Genomic DNA, 18,289 nt, shown 5'->3' on the forward strand with positions numbered 1-18,289 from the left:
ATTAGACTGTCATAAATAAAAAGAGGAAATACAAAAGAAACTAAGATATGGAAACCTCAGTTAACATACTAACCCGGCGAAACAAAAGCGTGTATAGTGTGCACTGCGCATGAGGGTGGGAGTATGTTTTGTGGTGGTAGGGTGGGGGGGGGGGGTTCCTGGTGATAATTGGTTTCTTTCTTTTTCACGCGACCAAAATTAGGTAACAGAGGGCCCCTTTTCTCTTTCATGCAACTATTAAGCTAGGTCTATGTTTCACTGGTTCCCCCCATAAATTTACAGTATATATTATGTGAATGTTCTCATGCTTTTGCAAATGATTAGAATTTCTGTTCTGAAGGTATAGGCTATTTTTATGTAGATAATGCAACTAATCATTATTGGTTTGATGATGAATGAAATAAAAAAAAATACTTCAGAAAATGGAACCTTCTGTCTTATCAGTATTATGAGTCGTCGGAGGGGATGGAAGTAAGTGGATATAAGGAGTGTCATGCAGTATACTGCAAGACATTATCTATTCTTATTCTACAATTTGTCAGTAATTTATTCAATATTAATTTTGTTTCATTTTGATTCTATTGATTGTATTTTGTTGTATACATTCAACATGAAAGTTATTTTTATATTATCAGTGAAATATTGAATTCAAGTCTTATTATTCTCTTTATTTTTCTCGACCTTTCATCGCAAATATCTCCATTTTGCAAATATGGACTTATCGCTTTTTGCAAACAAACTCTTCATGTGTTAATGTTTTGCGAGGTTTTGTACTTGCTTATTTGCACGTGTGGCTGTATTCGAGTGTATGAGTTGGTAAATAATTTAAAAGTTTCAAGGGCCCTCGATGTTGATTATGAAATGATAAGTTAAATTTATCCTTTAAAGTCTGTGAACGGATGAGTAATTAAGAGGTTGACCAAAATCTACAAAATCCTATATAGCACCACTATTAGCAATGATCAGGATGGTAGGCCCTATTAGGCAATGTTAGGACATTCTCCCTTAAGTTCTGCCGAGGCATGCTTTCTATTAAATTGGTACGTGATAAACTCAAATATCAATAGCCCCAGATAATGAAATGCATACTTTATTTTGTCACCATAGTTTTTTTTTTTTTCTGCTGCATTTCATCTTCAACTATTTTCTGTAGCCACTTTCTTGATCATCTTTGTTGAGTCATCATTAGTAGCTTATAAGAATTTACATAAAAATTATACCTTTACACAGTCTCTCCATGTTTCTGTCCTTCTGCTTTTATGTGCCCATGATTTTATTTTTGCCCTGTCTGTTTTTTTTTATTTTTTTATTTCCTCTTCAAGGTGACTGGGACGCCTCAGTTTCTCACGCAAAAACTGTGTCTGCCATTAGAATAATGTGGTCTGCGGCCATCTAAATCTTGATGAAACTCATTTATTTCGGTCATTGCATTTAGTTCAGGGGCCCATTTCATAAAACTTGTCATCAGTGAGGGACAACTGCCACATTTCTATGACAAATTTGCTCTCAGCCAATCAGATGCAAGGATTTCAGTAGCTTGTCACATCTATGACAACTTGTCACTGATGACAAGTTTTATGAAACGGGCCCCAGGAGAATGGTACACAAATTTGGATGGCTTTTTGCGCCTTATAGGCAAATCACTATACAGGAACGAAAAGACAACCCGAAAACATATTTTTCCAACTGACTTCTGTGGGACGCAATTGTAAACAAAGAAGAGAGAGATGAACAAGGATAAAAAAGCCCTGTGTGGTGAACAATTATCTATGTGCAACTGCGTATTGAGCTTTGCGCATCTGTCATCTGTTCGCCAAAAGATATAGTCAGCGCGCAGAGAAACGCTCAGTCTTTAGCATTATTCAAGGGATGCACGACACACGCTCATTTCAAAACTGGTTCTCAAGGTAAGTTGAATTCCTGTTTTATTTTAGAAATAGGAAACTTTGTGTACTTGCGCTATTAAGTAGGCCTACTTGTAACTTGGCAAGACATGACATGCTTATTTGTCGTTCCACATATCGGCTTCTTTGATTATGGAACCACAATAGCTTTCACTGTTGCCAGAATGGTAGAAGTGGCTTTAAGATAATGAGCGAGCTTTAAATACTCAACACATTCAATACAATTTCTTTGGAATGACATGTATTTTGCGGCTAGCATATTTGTCAATGATAAGGTTTTTATTCGAAATTGGCCCGATTGGAACCCAGGACCCTTGAATTTCAACTTTTTTTCCGATGTACCAAGGTGACGGAATTATTCTTCACCGCTGTTGGTTTAGATATAGTTTCGTCTCCTCAAAGGGATTTTCGCAAAAGAAGATAATAGCAGTACACATCGGAATCATTTTGTATTCGTAGATTGAGCTTCTCAATGTTTGTTCCCTCATGTCTCAACTAAATGTTAAAGGTTCTATTTACCTTTGGGAACAGCGAATTAAAAAAATCAAGATACGACATTTGATGCATTATGTGTACGTCTGTTGTGCCACAAAATATCCTATCATGTAAATTTTCTCGACAAAGCCTAAATTAGGAGATATCTGCATTTTTCTCAATAAACCGTAACTGTAGATGGTTTAGTCTGGAAACACTTTAATTATCACTACTGTTCTCATTTTGTATGTTTAACAACATACTTAACATAGATTTTAACAATTCATTTTTTTTTTTTTCATTTCACAGTGGTTGTTTCTATCCCTAACTCACATTTTAGAACTGTTTTAAAACACTAATGCCGGGTTTATGTTTCATCTGAAAATATGTTAAATTATGCCTTTAAACATATTGATAGACATCAGTGCCATAGAATGGCAACTCAGTTTAGAAACATTTTGATTGTGTCAGTTAACATATCAAAAAGTCAGATTTGAGTGATTTTGAACCACCCCCCCCCCCAAAAAAAAAAGAAAGAAAGAAAGTAAGACCATGATTACATTATACACCATACTAACCTATTCAGAGCTCGACATTAAAGAAAGAAAGTAGATATCGTGGCACTGCTATAATGTTTTTGTGACTCGATCGGGGCACACAAATTTTGTGAATGACTAATAATAGTACTTTCATTTTTTTTTTTCATTTAGAAAAGGGGCAAAAACTTGCAGAGCACAGACACTTTGTAAATGTGTATACCCTGCATTTTGTTTGAAATTGTAATACTCCAGCAAAGAGATGAATCTTTTAACTCGCAGCTCTGTGCTTTAAGACTGCGTGCATTCCAGTTCGTTGTTGCTAACAGGGTTGCAAAATAGTCTCCGCGGCTGACCTCAATTCTATTCTACAAAATATTTCTTCTATCTTTCCTCTAAATCTTATATCTTATCTATCCAATAATGGAAATACTAGGTATATCCTGTACCCCATATTTGATATAATCATTATATATATATATATATATATATATATATATATATATATATATATATATATATGTATATATATATATATATATATATATATATATATATATATATATATATATATTATACATGGCCTTATACTTCGATTCAATATTAGATATGTTACCGTATTTGAAATCAACTTATCTCCAGTGTCCTTGCATGACCTCGTTTTTTTCACATAAAGTTATCTACTCCAAAATATATCAAGCGGCACGTCATCCACGTATTGTTTGAGTTGCGTGCGTCAGCATTGTACTTGTGACGAAAATTGTTGGTAGAAAATGATATATTAACCACTCTCGGGAGTGGGATATTGTAGGGCTTAATGGATGAACCAGGCGGTTCTTTTTGAACATATGTTGAAAAGTTCCTTGCTGTTCATTTGCAGGTAATGGAGGGCGAAAATCCAACGTTATGCATCCAGACATAGAGTAAACGCAGTCGGTGTGCAATGGGAGCATTTTTAAGGGGATGCTTCGGAGGTCAAGGGTCAATGATGGCCTCAACATCCCCCTCCTCCCCGACGTGTTGAGGGTTGGTCTGCCAAGGGGCAAAAAAAAAAAAGAAAAGAAAAAAGATCGTTAGATTGAAGGCTTGGTAATTTAGGTAAAGGAAAACAAAGCCCAAATACATATCCTAATTAAGTGAAAATAGAAATGTAAGTGGACCACATAAGTGAAGATTTGATAAAAATCAGACAAGTTATGTCTAGTTAAGTCTAGTTATGATTTTTTACAGTTTTGGTGCCGTCATCACTGGATAAGAAGACTAACAGCTCATGATTGGACAAAAGAAATACCACAAAATGAAATTTGTATGAAAAGCACACATTCCATCGACTTAACACTGACATATCATGATGAAAATATCATTTCCCTTGCTTTGTGAAAGAGGTAAGTCGAGTTCTCTGTCATTATGCTTGAAGGTGAAAATATGTGAAATTTTGTATATTCTCGTTATGTAATTGCCAGTACTGACGCTATGAAGTGTAGTAGTCTTCTTCATCTAGTGATGACGGCCGAAACTTTAAAAATTCATAACCTTTCAATTGATTGGGGATCTAATTCTAATAATGTAATAATCCTCAAGCTTGTAATGATGTGTTCTACTTATATTGCTGGTTCCATGCAGTCAACATTCATTAACGTATTTGTACTTTGGTTTCCGATAACTCACTACATTGTAATATACCTGATGATAAAGTTGCATATTTTACACACAATAATCAAAGTATGCCCTTTAATACTTGTATGTAGCCATGGAACGCGAGTTGATATCATAATTCAAGATCTGTAAAAATGCAACATACTAATAATTTAAAAATAAATCTTTATATAAGCTTGAAGTCGCAAAGAGATGCACGCCTCGTTATTTCAAGAGACAAGTCAATGCACATCGTTTGATTCCTGCAAATATAATGGTATGAGACAGAGTGAAACCTGTTCGAATACGAGAAAGGTGATATAAATCACTCTGCCTAGTTGTGTAGTGTCTGTGTATGGACCAAACGGTTTCTTTTGACGATATTTGAAAATCTGCTGGTAATCTATCCGCAGGGAAAATGTCCACAGAAATCCAATGCTGCCAGAATTGCGCTGGGAAACAAACTATGAGGGATTAAAGAAGATGAAAAAGAGTGCCTATGACAAAACAAAGCATTGGCCATTTAGTTACTATGGTCGTCTTCTGCAGCTCTTGCTCTGCAAAGTGAGCTATCAAGTTCATAAAGACACTTTATAACTATGTCAGACAGGACAGATATCTTGATTTTGGTTAGGATTATTGTTTGATTATGGATAATGCTTTGGATTTTTTCTTGGGCCTGTACAGTTGAAAGTGTTTGAGTGAGTTTGCAGTATGTTTGCTTGAATTTTGTGGATAGGTTTTGATAAAATGATTATTTCTTCAACTTTTACCTTGACTATGTTATGCTAATTTTTGGGGAAAAAAACATGTATGGCATTCTAATTGCCTTTATTGCCCTCCTAGTGGATTCAAACATACACAGTTACTCATGCATACACACAGTCTCTTTCATTCACAACGGTCCAATGATCAGGAAAAAAGCACACACCGCAAAACAGACAGTGTGTCCACTTGGCCTGAGGAAGTCAAAAGGAGGGGACGAAATCTCGCCAACAAAATTACTAAAGGCTGGCAGGAGTATTTTGTGGGCATGCATGGTCATCTCTATACTTTGTGTTACATTTAACCTGTGTAGTAGACACAATTAGAGAAACGTGCGCGCGCCTTGTGCGCAGGGAGACACAAGATGGAAGTAAACGTAATCATCATGGTGGCGGATTGCCAGGGATCCTTTCCCAGAATAACCGACGAATTTCATATCTGGAGATGTTTTATTAGGTTTCATTCTTCTCTTGCGCGACGGAAAAGAGGAATCCTAACAATTGGGGGCTTGTCCGGCAGCCGAACCCAGTGGGAGCATATAATTCCCAGAGATATCAAAGAACTGAACATTTTTTGATAATATTGTTTGATAACAAAAGAATCATAAATGACGTGCCATTCAAAGAATAAATCAAATCAAAGCAATTCAAAATGAGTACAACCATTAAAGTTTAGTCATGAAACTAAGTAAGAAATCGTATCCTTTGTACCTAGTGTCTATAACATCATTGGTATGTCTAGATCTGTTTTTACCTGTGATCACTTGTAAAATCACTGAGTCTATGAATCTCGGGATATGGGATCGCAAATCACCTTTTTCATGTAAATTGGCATAATCAAATTATTTGATCTAGTAACCTGAATCTGATTCGTGTATAAATGGGTGCATAAACTTCAATGAGAATATTGTTGAAACTACACCTAAACATGCGTTACTAATAAACTCGATGTAAAGTACTACTTTATTGTTTGCGTTACAAGCAACCCCTAGTTCCAAGGGACACTCAGAAAGTACAACTTTCAACCGATTCAAAACACATGTGAAAGATTTATATCTAATGTTCCAAAACTATATACCTCTATATTGGCTGCCACTTTTTTTTTTTAAATAATAATAATAATTTCACTGTTTGCCAATTTATCAAAGAATTTGCATCAAGTCGCTGATGATAATTTACAGTCTCCAAAGCATTTAAAGGCATTGCTCCTATAGTAAGTTTACTCATTATTTGTTTGATCATTGTTTACTTTTAACCTGACACCAACGGTTAACCCGAACAAATTAGTAAACATTTATGTCATGAAATCTTCATTTTTGTTTGGTGCTTATGAGCTCTCAATTTGAGGACAGTATTGTAACGACAGCTTTGATCTGAGATGAGGTGACTGGAGGGGTGTCTGCCCAAAGATAAAGGTCAATGAAAACTGACGGAGGAAGGGAATTTCATGAAGCGTTTTGTCAGATTTTCTTCTGGCAAACCATAAGATAAAATTTTCAGACATATTGGTCTGACAAAACGCTTCATGAAATACTTCCAGATGAGATTCGCGGATACATTTAGCGGCGTTGTTTGGGGGGGGGGGGCAAGTCTTCGAGGCAGGAAAAGTCTACGGGGGTTCAGAATTATGGCAGTTCGCAGTTTTGTACTGGGTGATTTCAAAGGGAAGGCACGAGCATTATAGGCGTACCATACATAATTCAGCTAAGTCTAAATTTGAGACAGAACTCATCTCTGTACTTCATCAAATTAGTACCTCTGAATTTTTACAATGAATATCTTATATTGGAAAAAGATAAAACAGGATTCTTAACATTTCCTTAAGATATGAATGTATGCACCTTACCTGTGCATCATTCTTTATTTGATGTTCCACTGAGGAGTGCATGAGGTTATATTGAGTAACAAATAACCGGCGCAATTCACTACGTACATTACAACAGTCATAATGTTAGGGAGAAGGATGTTTCATATGTTTCAGGAAGTGCAGAAAAAATAGGTCGCAAATATACCAATGCAAAAGACCAGGGAGTACTCCACTTCAGCTCCGTGATGAGGCATTCGCCTGTTTCTTGGCAAAATGCTTTTGTAAGGACAGCCTTATACCAGTAACAGTCATCAATGTTACGTTGATACAACTCTACAATTGATGATGAGAAAGACGTAACTGACTCTTGTTTGGTTAAAGGGATATAGTTGTTCCTACTTGCAATAAAATAACAATATTTTGGGACATTCATGTACTCTCCACATAGGTGATTTCCGGGTACTACCATGATATCTATACAATGTACGGATGATTAGGCGAAGGTTTGGTCAAAACAACGTAGCTAACAAAATAAGGAATATGTGAAAATGTTAAACGTTTTAGTGTGATTTGCTTACTTTCTTTTACGTCTTCATGCTTGCACAGAATCGCAACTTTAATGGGGACAAACCAACAGGAAGCCAAACAGGTAAGGTAAACATCGGCAGTGATAAAAACAACAGCAATGCGCGACTCTCAGCTGCCACGCCCCCGAGCCAGCTGGAAGGAGTGGATTCTCGTGGTATGTTTTTTCTTCATCTCATTCATCGAGATGGGAATAGTTAAGAGCTTCAGCGTCGTTCTGACCGATCTCGTCTACCAACTGGACACCGACTACGGAACCCTCGGGACCGTAATCGGACTCTATCATGGTGTATCTTTCGTCATCGGTAAGTGTCCCCGTCCCCCGGACATGAGTTGTTGTCTCAAGGATATTACAGCTGTATCACTTCCACATAGTCTAATACGTTACTTATCTTGTTTCTGTAGATATCGTGATCACTAGAGCTTGGAGATTCTCACAGAACAGCCATATTAGAACTTAGAATATTAGAACGAAATCCGCGAAATTCAAATTAGTGTAAGAGGTACCTCAGTTGGCTTGCAGTAGTCACTCTCACAACACGAGTGTCTGTTTTACTTCTTATTTTTTATTTACTCTCAGTCATATCAGTGTTTTTTTTTATCTAGCCCAAAGAGATATGGAAATGAGGATTTTGTTCTTCATAATATACCTCACACATTTTTCTCATCGTTCCTTTAGTTCATGGATCATTGATTGGAGGATATGTTTCTTATCTACAAACAATGAATATGCACCCCCATCAACAGGACTGGACTTTAAAAAAAAAACAAAAAACAATAAAAGATAGTTTCGAGCAGAAACTTAAGTTGTCAGGGGTATTTCTGAATCTCAGTGTTTTTATCTAGCCGAAAGAGATATGGAAATGAGGATTTTGTTCTTCATAATATACCTCACACATTAATTTTTTCTCATCTTTCCTTTAGTTCATGGATCATTGATTGGAGGATAAGTTTCTTATCTACAAACAATGAATCAGCATAATGTGTTGAGTCATGTCTGAGTGAGAACATATTCAACACAGAATGGTCACTTTTCATTTGATTAAGTCACAAGAGTCAGTTATGGAGGTCTTTAAAACTTTTGTCCATGCCAGGGGGTGGGACGTAACAGTTTTATTGCCCACCATGTTTCATTAAGAACTATCATAAATATTGATAAAGTTAATGACTTTTAGCCATACAAACTGAAAGTCAGAATTTTCTCTAGAGATGGAAGATAAGAATTCGGAAAGGGTATTGAAGTGAACGAACCCTTACGTTAACATATTTTCACGAAACAGTGCACGTAGGGGCAAGCCCGTATGGAAATCAGATGAGATCATCACTTCCCATTGACTTGTACACATACCAGCAAAAATATGGGTTATAGATGAGGAGATATAACTTATACCAACGTAAAAGTCACCGTTGCAAGACATAAATAATTTGAGACAAAGGTCAAAGTTTATCTACAGTCATGAAATGATGTGCAGCTTAAATCTCCCATAGTTTCACGTTTACGTCCGATTTCACCACCATTTGGTATATTCTTTTTGCTTGATTTTACCTGACAATGAAGTGTTTTTGTTTTTGCTGGTTTTTTTAATGTGCTGTGTCTTTCGTGTCCTGCAGCGCCACTCGTCTCACCTATCTTGGACAAAATTCGAGTGAATATGGTAGCTGTCTTTGCCTTCGTCAGCGGAGGGAGTCTATGTCTGACGAGTGTATCTGCTGACTTGTTCTTGTTCACAGTGTCGCTCATCATATCTGGCAAGTATATGTATCTGCAAACAGACTGACGGGTGGGACAGTTGGCGGGAAAGATTGGAGGGGTACAGGAAGGGAGCAGGGGAGGAAGAGTGGGGTGTAATTGGAGGGAGATATTCTATACAGAAATGACGGGATGCACGTATGTCACGAGACCGACACCCACGAGTCATACAGCCCATGATTCATACAGCTCACAAGTCATACAGCCCACGAGTTATACAGCTCAGGAGTCATACAGCCCATTAGTTCGACACTAAGTTAACAACGCCCACAAACCGACACATTAAGCCCCGTGTTATATCTGTCGAACTCATGGGTTTTACTTGCCTAGTGTCGAACTCATGGGCTGTATGACTCGTGAGCTGTATGGCTCAAGGACCTGTTTTCAATGTCGAACTCGTAGGCTGTATGACTCTTGCATGTCGGTCAGGTGGGATGACCCCGGAATTACATGGCTTACATTAGTACTGGCCCGGTGACCAGGGCCACTGAAAATTGAAAATTAAACACACAAAAAAAGAGAAACTTTTTTCTTGGTGGCCCTTTCGAGCACTTAAGATAAAAAAAAAAAAAAACGAATGGATTTGTTATACTTTCGTTTACTTATAGGGTAAGGCATTTGCTTTTCGGGTCAGCAAAATTTCAGATTCAAAGATTCTAGTGGTGCGAACGGGCGACCAGAGGGAAAAAAAAGGGTGATTGTCAAGCCTTGTGCTTATTATATATCATAAAACTCTCAGCGCTCCTTTTCTCAATCAATTGCACTATTATATTATTTTCTGACAAATATCTGAAGTTGACAGAGGGGTGGGTATATAGGATGGGAAAAAGAATTGGGAGGGGATACGACGGGAGAGAAGGGAAGAGGAGGGGAGGGGATTGGAGGAAAGAGAAATGGGGGAGGGTTGTTGAAAGGAAATTTTGTAGATCAATGTTTTCATCACGACTTCTCCTAACCCATTGACCATGCAAACCTGTCGTGATCAGTGCCAAGTCTATTTGGAGAGCGGGTTAAGACTAGACATGAAGTTAAAGAAGGTTGAAATCGTCACCCCACAAAGTTTAAGGGTGCATCATCCTGGTGACTGTTGTTTAGTTTGGTTTGGTTGGGTTTTTTTTTCTGCATTTTCCTTCTCCAAGTAGGCCTACAGTGAAAAATCAAAACAAACTGAGGACCAAATGTCAATTCATTTGCTGTCTGAACTACTGTCTGATACAAATTTAGGATTGTTCATTTTTTAAGAATATAACTCAGACTAAAGGAGTGGCATTCCAGCGTTTCGATCGAGTTTCATTTGCCTCAAGCTCGTGCTGACAATAGCACGTGACACGAGTTTTGGATGCATAAATATGACAAAATAATTATCATTTTTCCTCTTCCTCTCTTCCACCCCCTTCCCGTTTATTCCTCTCTCTCTCTCTCTCTCATACGGGAAATTGATTATGTAGGGATATCCTTTGCCTTCGTTATTCTCTGCATCGTCGTCGAATTTCAACGAAACGTGCATGAGAATTTCGCCCTCAAGTTCGGCATCGGTCACTGTGGCAACGCCTTCGGGATGGTTCTTCTGCCGATCTTGACCGAGACCTTGCGGGAAGTGTACGGCTGGCGAGGAGCCATCCTCCTGCTGGGAGCCATCGGACTTCACATGTCTATGTTCATGTATCTCTTCGCCGTAGCAATCGAAAGTATCGGGGCATCAATCAAGACGTCTGTTAGTCAGAATGGAGGCAAAGTTGAACCAACCGAAAGCGCAAGCTACGAATTTGACGACGACGACCACGTGGACGAAACATCAAGGCTAACCAAAAACGGTAACTCCGACAGATCTTCATCAGCAATTGGCTGGTGCTTGAGATTGGGACGAGGTATCTGTAAGCTATTTGGATTCTCAATTGTCTTTGAAGAACCCTACACAATTCCGCTCTACATATTCTTCTTACTTGGCGGTCTCATCAACGTTGCCTGGGTGGTGTTCCTAATCCCCCACGGTGTAGAAAGGGGATTCCCTCTCTCTACGGCCGTCTTCTTGGCGGCTTTTGGAGGAATTGGAAACGGGGTTGGCCGCATCATCCAGGGCCCTATCATCGACAGGAAATGGTTGTCGAGTCTCGATCTCAACTTGCTCCTCAGTTTCATCAATTGCATCGTGTTCGCATTCGATCCCCTTACCTTGGCTTTCTGGCATCTAGGGCTTGCTGCGTTCGTCACTGGAGTGACTATCGGAGCCAGGATGTCGCTCCACGTCGTGACACTGCGGCAGTACGTCCCACCAGAAAAGTTCTCCTCGGCGTTTGTATTCTTCTGTCTGGCATACGGCACTGGAGAACCTTTAGGAGGCGTTATGGCTGGTAGGCAGATCGCAATGATTGCAAAACCCGCTTATAATCAAATTAGACAGCAAATCTAACACTTAAACTCGATCAGTGATTGTGTTACCCAGCACTAACTATAACCCAGGATACTTTAGCACAGGAAACTTTGCTGGGACAAAAAAGAAAAAAAAAAAAAAGGATCTCCAAATTCTTCAATGATCCAAAAGTCATTACATGTGAAGACGTACGTTATCATTTGTCTCTGTTGCTTGACTATTGGTTTTGCACGTTCAGATAGTCATAGTTCGTTATTAACATGGTTTTCGATACACCAAGTTTTAAGTTCAAGTAAGTATATGCAATTCAAATGCATATTATATGTTGTGTTGTTCCAATAGTGAATCTTAATACGCACCATACGTAACAATAATAATAATGATAATAGCAATGATTTTAAAGTAATTTTTGTCTTTCTTCTTCAAACGGAGTACACCCACACGAGCAGGAAAAAAAAAAAACCTTGATTCTGTTGATGATATCATTTTGTCGATTCATTGCTCACAAAGTACTAAATGATTAAGACATTGGAATACACCTTCCTGCATACGGAGAATAACTTACAATGTATGCTGTTGATTATCATGTCATGTGCAATGAAAACATGCAAGATATGCTCAGTCTATAGAAAGGTGTATTCCCATGTCTTTGGTGTAAGCATAATTATCTTTGCCATAAGTCCTTCTCAATATCGTTTGTTGTTGTCTGTTTGTGTGCGTATTCGGTTTTGTTTTGTTTTGTGTGGGTTTTTTTTTTTTTTTGCGGGGGTTGTTTTGTTTTTTCTTTGCTTAACTTTGCATGGAGAAGCTGAATATTCCCGTTTCTGTTTTATGTTCGCGATACTTAACGTCAAATTGCGATTTCGGGGACTTCCTTGTGAACAAATTATGAACCATGCATGCGTATCAGCATGGCGTCATTTGCTGAAAGTAATGGAACGATTATAGTCTTTTTGAGGGTTTTAAAAAATCTTGACATCTTTCACCACACCTCTCATGATATGCTATCTTTTATATAAAAAATCTTGAAATCTTTCATCACAACTCTCATGATATGCTATCTTTTACATAGGATCTCTTGCGCAGAGGTTCACCCTCACTGTGGCATTCATGGCGCTCGGCGGGATTGAATTCTTCTCCTTTCTACTTCTGTTGCCCATACGGTACTGCGTGTCGACCACTGGGACCTGACACAAAAGTTATGCGACAAAGTGAGAAGAGAAGAGGGCTATACATTGGTTGCGTCTGGACGTGAACAGAGAGATTGCATATATGCCTGGAATTTGCAGCTCCCTCGCGCGTATCGGAATAGCTGTGAACAATGACAATAATAGTGACATTATCTTGTTTCATCATTAAATGAAACATGAAACATGGCTTGATGACTTGGTATTTTTTGATAAGAGATATGTACAGTCCTATATATTGAAGGTTATCTAGTAAAAATGTATTACAGAAAGATAAAAACAGGGCTGAAGGAGGCCTTATAATCTACAGATTGCATATCAGTGTATATAGATTGAGGACTGCACCATCATACAATTGAGGGGAGATTGGCAGGGATGAAAAAAAAAATGGGTGTATATATTAGATATTCATGGAAAAAAAGGTCATTGGGGCAATTTAGGTACGATGTATATCTGATTTTTCTAACATAGAATTTAGTGGTACAGTACACGTTTATGAGGTGGATTTTGTGCTCCTGTCACTTCAATTCTGCATTGAGCCAATATTGATGCATATTTTTTTTTTTCAAAAAGGGCAATATTTTCATTTTTATGAATACTGTATCTTCATGCTTTTTGTCAAAATTCCCTCAACCTATCACGGATTGTATTCCTTATTTCTCCTATGGCTGGAAATAGCGTTTTATATATAGAATGTTGTTTGTGTGTGTGAGTGTTTGTTTTCCCTCAACCTATCACGGATTGTATTCCTTATTTCTCCTATGGCTGGAAATAGCGTTTTATATGTAGAATGTTGTTTGTGTGTGTGAGTGTTTGTTTGTTTGTTTGTTCTTTTTTAAATTTGCTCCGAATTGCCACGTGACAGACAAATCGCCTGCATGGTACAGTTACTTACAGAAGACTTAAAGACGCTGGCCTCAACTTGTATGAAGGATGTATATAGAATGAAGTAATGTAGCTTTCCATTTTGAGAAAAAAATGACATTGTCTATGGTTAGTAAACACAATATGCCTAATCATCAAAATCTAGTTAACCCGTTCCTTACGGGAACCTGGTGGCCTGTGTACTAAGTCTATGGGATTCTAGATCGAACGGGTTAAAAAGAAATCACGCGTGTCATGGATGTGCACAGGAAATAAACCTTTTCACCAAAAAATACTTAACGATAAATATTAGAAGGATGAAATCAATTGAATATCACGAGAGTACATGTAACAGAAAAATAGATTGAGTGACTATTGGGATGAGACATTTCTCAGGGATACACAGGGGTTGTTTGAAAAATTTATTTCATTCATTTTGTTGATTATTTTTCAGTTTCGACTGTGCAAAACATAACGCCAATAAAAAGCAACATATATATTCTACACATGTAAAAAATAAGTTTATTTACAATGTAAATACAAAGTTGCATGAATTTCTTGGGTAGTCAACAAATATGTACCTTCCTTAGTCATGCCTTATGTCAGATCCTCAGGCAGTTCATACGGAATACAGCAAGGTTCTATTTGATAGCTTTTTCTTTTTTTTACAATATATCAACGACAGTGCTAAACAGATCAAAAATTACACCATTATCCGTGTGCAGATGACATTATTCTGTTTCGTACTCTACTTCTGACATCAATTAATTAAACGGGTCATCAAACTCGCCATGAATCACACCAATAGGTGGTTTTATTTGAATAAACTGATTCTCAATGTCAATAAACAGAAATGTCTTTTGAAAGAACACCTGCTGTGATAACAAATGCAAAGCGATCAGTGTACAATTGTAATACTGTTCAGTCCATCCAACCACAACCAACAGTAGATAAGGAATTATGATTAAGAATTGAAATGGAATATTTATCAATAAAGACACACTACGAATAAAAACAAAAGCAATTCAATACATTTTTTGGCATGTCTTTGATATGGTTTAAGTGGACATAGTATTATACAATCATATGAATCATGATTCCTTTGTTGAATTATATTCTATGATCCTGCAAGAATTACGGAAAAAGCTGCATAAATTAAACAAAAGAACATAAAGATGATCGTCAGTCGTAAATACAAGATATACATATATAGAGAGGAAAAGAAAGAGAGAGAGAGAGAGAGAGAGGGCGAATACACAGACTACTAAATAAGTGTTATCAGGTATGCCTATTATAATGGCGCGCATATGAATAAGCTGCAGCATCGGAAGTTTAGCGTTCTCAATAACCATTGACTTGCCAATGCAGAGACAACCAACGTCTTATTTTCTTCTCAAAAGTTATTTAGACACCAAGAATTTCTCAATAACACATTACACTGCACGTTAACATTTTTACAAGCAGAGGCTCACAAATCAGAAATTCAAAGGATTTGCTCGCACAAAACTGAGTGTTGTCACAGAGATTTAAACAAAAGTTCAAATATATATGACATGCTATATATTTAACGAGTCCAGCAATTTGTTTTGCACATGAAACTGTGCTGATTTTGAAGGCATTAATTGTGGAAATCATGCCTCAGACCTGATCTATATTTACCAGCAAGTTCTAGTCAAAATGAGTTATTGCTATTGTACATGAGGAACTACTTAATAAATGTTCAAATCATAATGTGACTCTCTGCATGCATTATAACTGAGGACTGTGTAATGTATGAGAGGGATGAGAATAATGCCTCGGAGGGGACAAAATCTAGTGCGGGTCTGTCACTGAATGTGTGAATCCTTTTTCTTTTTCTCAGTAATGCTTAGCTCATAATATGCCTGCCAAAACTATGACCCTCAGCCATTTTTTTTTCTTTTTGTTTGTATGTGTGCGTGTGGGGAAAAGGGGGTTGAGGTAAACTTGTTTTGTGAGATATTGTTGAGGCATTCAACCTGTGACAAACATTTCATCTGCAGCCGCAAGGCATCTAGCAACTGAGCCAATGTCGGCATGTGCTTAATCTCCATAACCTGCTCAGCCTCAACAACCTGCTCAGCCTCAACAACGTGATCAGCCTCCACAATTTGCTCAGACTCCACAACCTGCATCTTCCACGCAACAATATTCAAACAAGGCAACAAAAGCATGTGGCCTAAGTCACTGACATGACACTTAATTGAAGACTTTCCAGAACATCTTAACATGTACCATGCACAGGTGTCTTGCCAGATATGCGGCAGAATGTGTCGTGGAGAAGAGGGGCTAACTAAACATGTCCAAACGACAAACAAAAACACAGTCTGTGCTGGTGCATGGTTAGTATCATGAATTATGATTTTCTATTGGCTTATGAATTTTGTACAAAAGTTGAAGTGAAACAAAGATAACAATGCCCCCCCCCCCTTTCATTGTGCACAAATACCATGCAAAATGGGGCTCGAATTTTGTATTCTACAGGTACTTGAAGAGTTTGGCGGAAGCTTAGAAACTGGAATGACAAGAGTAAGGAGAGCAGGAAGGACTCATATGGGCCTTTGAAATCAGAGTTGAACAAAATGCAGCCATTGGACAAGACATTTTCAAACAACACATCAGCAGACACATGGATGGTTGCCAACCAGGGAAAGCGTATCAGTTTTTATGACATTGCTGAGATATTCGCCTCCGCATATAACAGATCAGCAACCGTCGAGAAGTAAGTGAATGGGTTCAGAGTGTGTGGACTCTGGACATTCAACGACAAAGTCTTCACTGGTGAGGACTTCATCCCAGCTGCACTGACCGCCAACCCCAACCGAACCAAGGGGACAATCTTCAGAGACCACATGGGACCGCAGCGGCCGAGACAGAAGTGCCTCCTAACCGAGAAAACGCGCAACAGCCCTCCACCCCTACTGATGAGCTGAAAACGGACGGTGATGGAGAGCAACCGCCTCCCAATGAAAACCCAATCGGAGTGAACAATCAGCAAGTGGGTGATAGGGCGCCTTCCGGACCATCTTCTCCCCAGACTGTAACAGCAGCGCCAATAATCCATGCTCCCTCGGAAAATCGTGACATCCCATCAACCTCATCCGCTGGCAGTCTGAACCTATCAGGACATGGCAAACCATCCCAAATCGTGCTCTCTCAGTTGTGCAAACCAGTTAACTCACAGGCAAAACGGAAGGGCACACGCAAAACTGAGAGGGCTGAGTTTTAACGTCTACGCCTTACAATAAGACTCTGGAAGACAAGAGCAAGAACACCAAGGTGAAGCGGTAAAGAAAGACCATGGTGCATGGAAAATCAACCAAACAACAAGAATAACGTCTCAATCAGAAAGAGGAAAGCTCCGACGAAGACAAATAATGGCCATGTCTTGTTTGTGGTGAGTCCTTCAACAACAAAGCAGGAGAAAAGTGGATACAATGGACTGCATGTCTGCTGTGGGCCCACGAGGAATGCACTCCCGGCGAAAGGGGATACATCTGTCAAAACCGTGATTCACACGACAGTAAAGACTAGTTGCAGCACCCACCAGTAACACGCACACTCAAAAGACTAAGGTCAATTCAGTGCCAAAGTTTGGACCCAATTCTGTTATCTATACCTCTGTCCGCCACAGTTGCAATGAACTTTCATTCTACGTATGTCGTATTCATTTGCCAGTTTTAGTGTATGTTGTGTTCTTGTTATCAGCTAACAAGTCTTCAAAGAAATGCAGTTAAATTTGGTCATGAAGGAAGCAAACGTGTGTTACGCAAGGGAATATATTCTACAAATTGTCTGATTTACACAGAATTTTATCACAAAGAAGCAATTTAGAAACGTTCTACGATTGAGGTCTTAACGGCCTTTTATTCACGAATTATTCCAATTTTACCTTACATCTTCATTACAATGTATTTGTTTTTTTCTAAATCTATCTACTTTGTGAGAATTTTACTGATTCTTTTATGGTTGTCCCATTTCACCCATCTTTCTCATTCACCCGGGGTGTCCCATGTCTCCCCAAAATTGAGGGTTTCAAATTAAGTACCGTAAAACGGGGTGAACAGGGACGGCGGGGTGAATAGGGACAAAACCGAGAAAAGTTTTTTGAATGTGCATGTTTTATATTTGCTTGAACTTTTTTCTTATTTTTATCACAGGATGGAAGGACCATCCAACAGTGTCCAGAAAGTGGTCCACCTGACGTGAAAAAAATTTTTTAAAGGGTACAGGAAGTCCAAATAACAAGTTTTCAAAAAATCACCAAAAAATCAGGGCGGTCAGAACTTTTCTGCTCCTGTAGCTATTGATTAATGACATTCGCTGAAAATGTGCATGAACTTAGCCTATAAGGTCCTACAACACGCCTTTGAATTTGAAATAATAAGTCCAAC

The 18,289-nt window shown here is 38.3% G+C and overlaps 1 protein-coding gene across 1 annotated transcript; it reads left to right on the plus strand.

Moving 5' to 3' along the window:
* The first annotated feature begins 7,805 nt into the window (after positions 1-7,805).
* Positions 7,806-17,124, plus strand: LOC140238641 (monocarboxylate transporter 7-like). The gene is made up of 5 exons (XM_072318541.1): positions 7,806-8,010; positions 9,317-9,454; positions 10,904-11,806; positions 12,899-12,989; positions 16,695-17,124. Exons 1-5 carry the CDS (start codon positions 7,806-7,808, stop codon positions 17,122-17,124), a joined length of 1,767 nt encoding a protein of 588 aa, XP_072174642.1.
* The last annotated feature ends 1,165 nt before the right edge of the window (positions 17,125-18,289 follow it).

This window comes from Diadema setosum, chromosome 15 (genome assembly GCF_964275005.1).
Source record: "Diadema setosum chromosome 15, eeDiaSeto1, whole genome shotgun sequence".
In the NCBI taxonomy this organism is placed as follows: Eukaryota; Metazoa; Echinodermata; class Echinoidea; order Diadematoida; family Diadematidae; genus Diadema; species Diadema setosum.

What these genes read in the sequence shown, in the direction of transcription:
- LOC140238641 (XM_072318541.1), top strand. Translation starts at nt 7,806, where the DNA reads ATGCGCGACTCTCAGCTGCCACGCCCCCGAGCCAGCTGGAAGGAGTGG. An exon ending in AGTGTCGCTCATCATATCTG is followed by an intron (nt 9,455 to 10,903) that starts GCAAGTATATGT and finishes TTGATTATGTAG; the next exon opens with GGATATCCTTTGCCTTCGTT. An exon ending in TTTAGGAGGCGTTATGGCTG is followed by an intron (nt 11,807 to 12,898) that starts GTAGGCAGATCG and finishes TCTTTTACATAG; the next exon opens with GATCTCTTGCGCAGAGGTTC.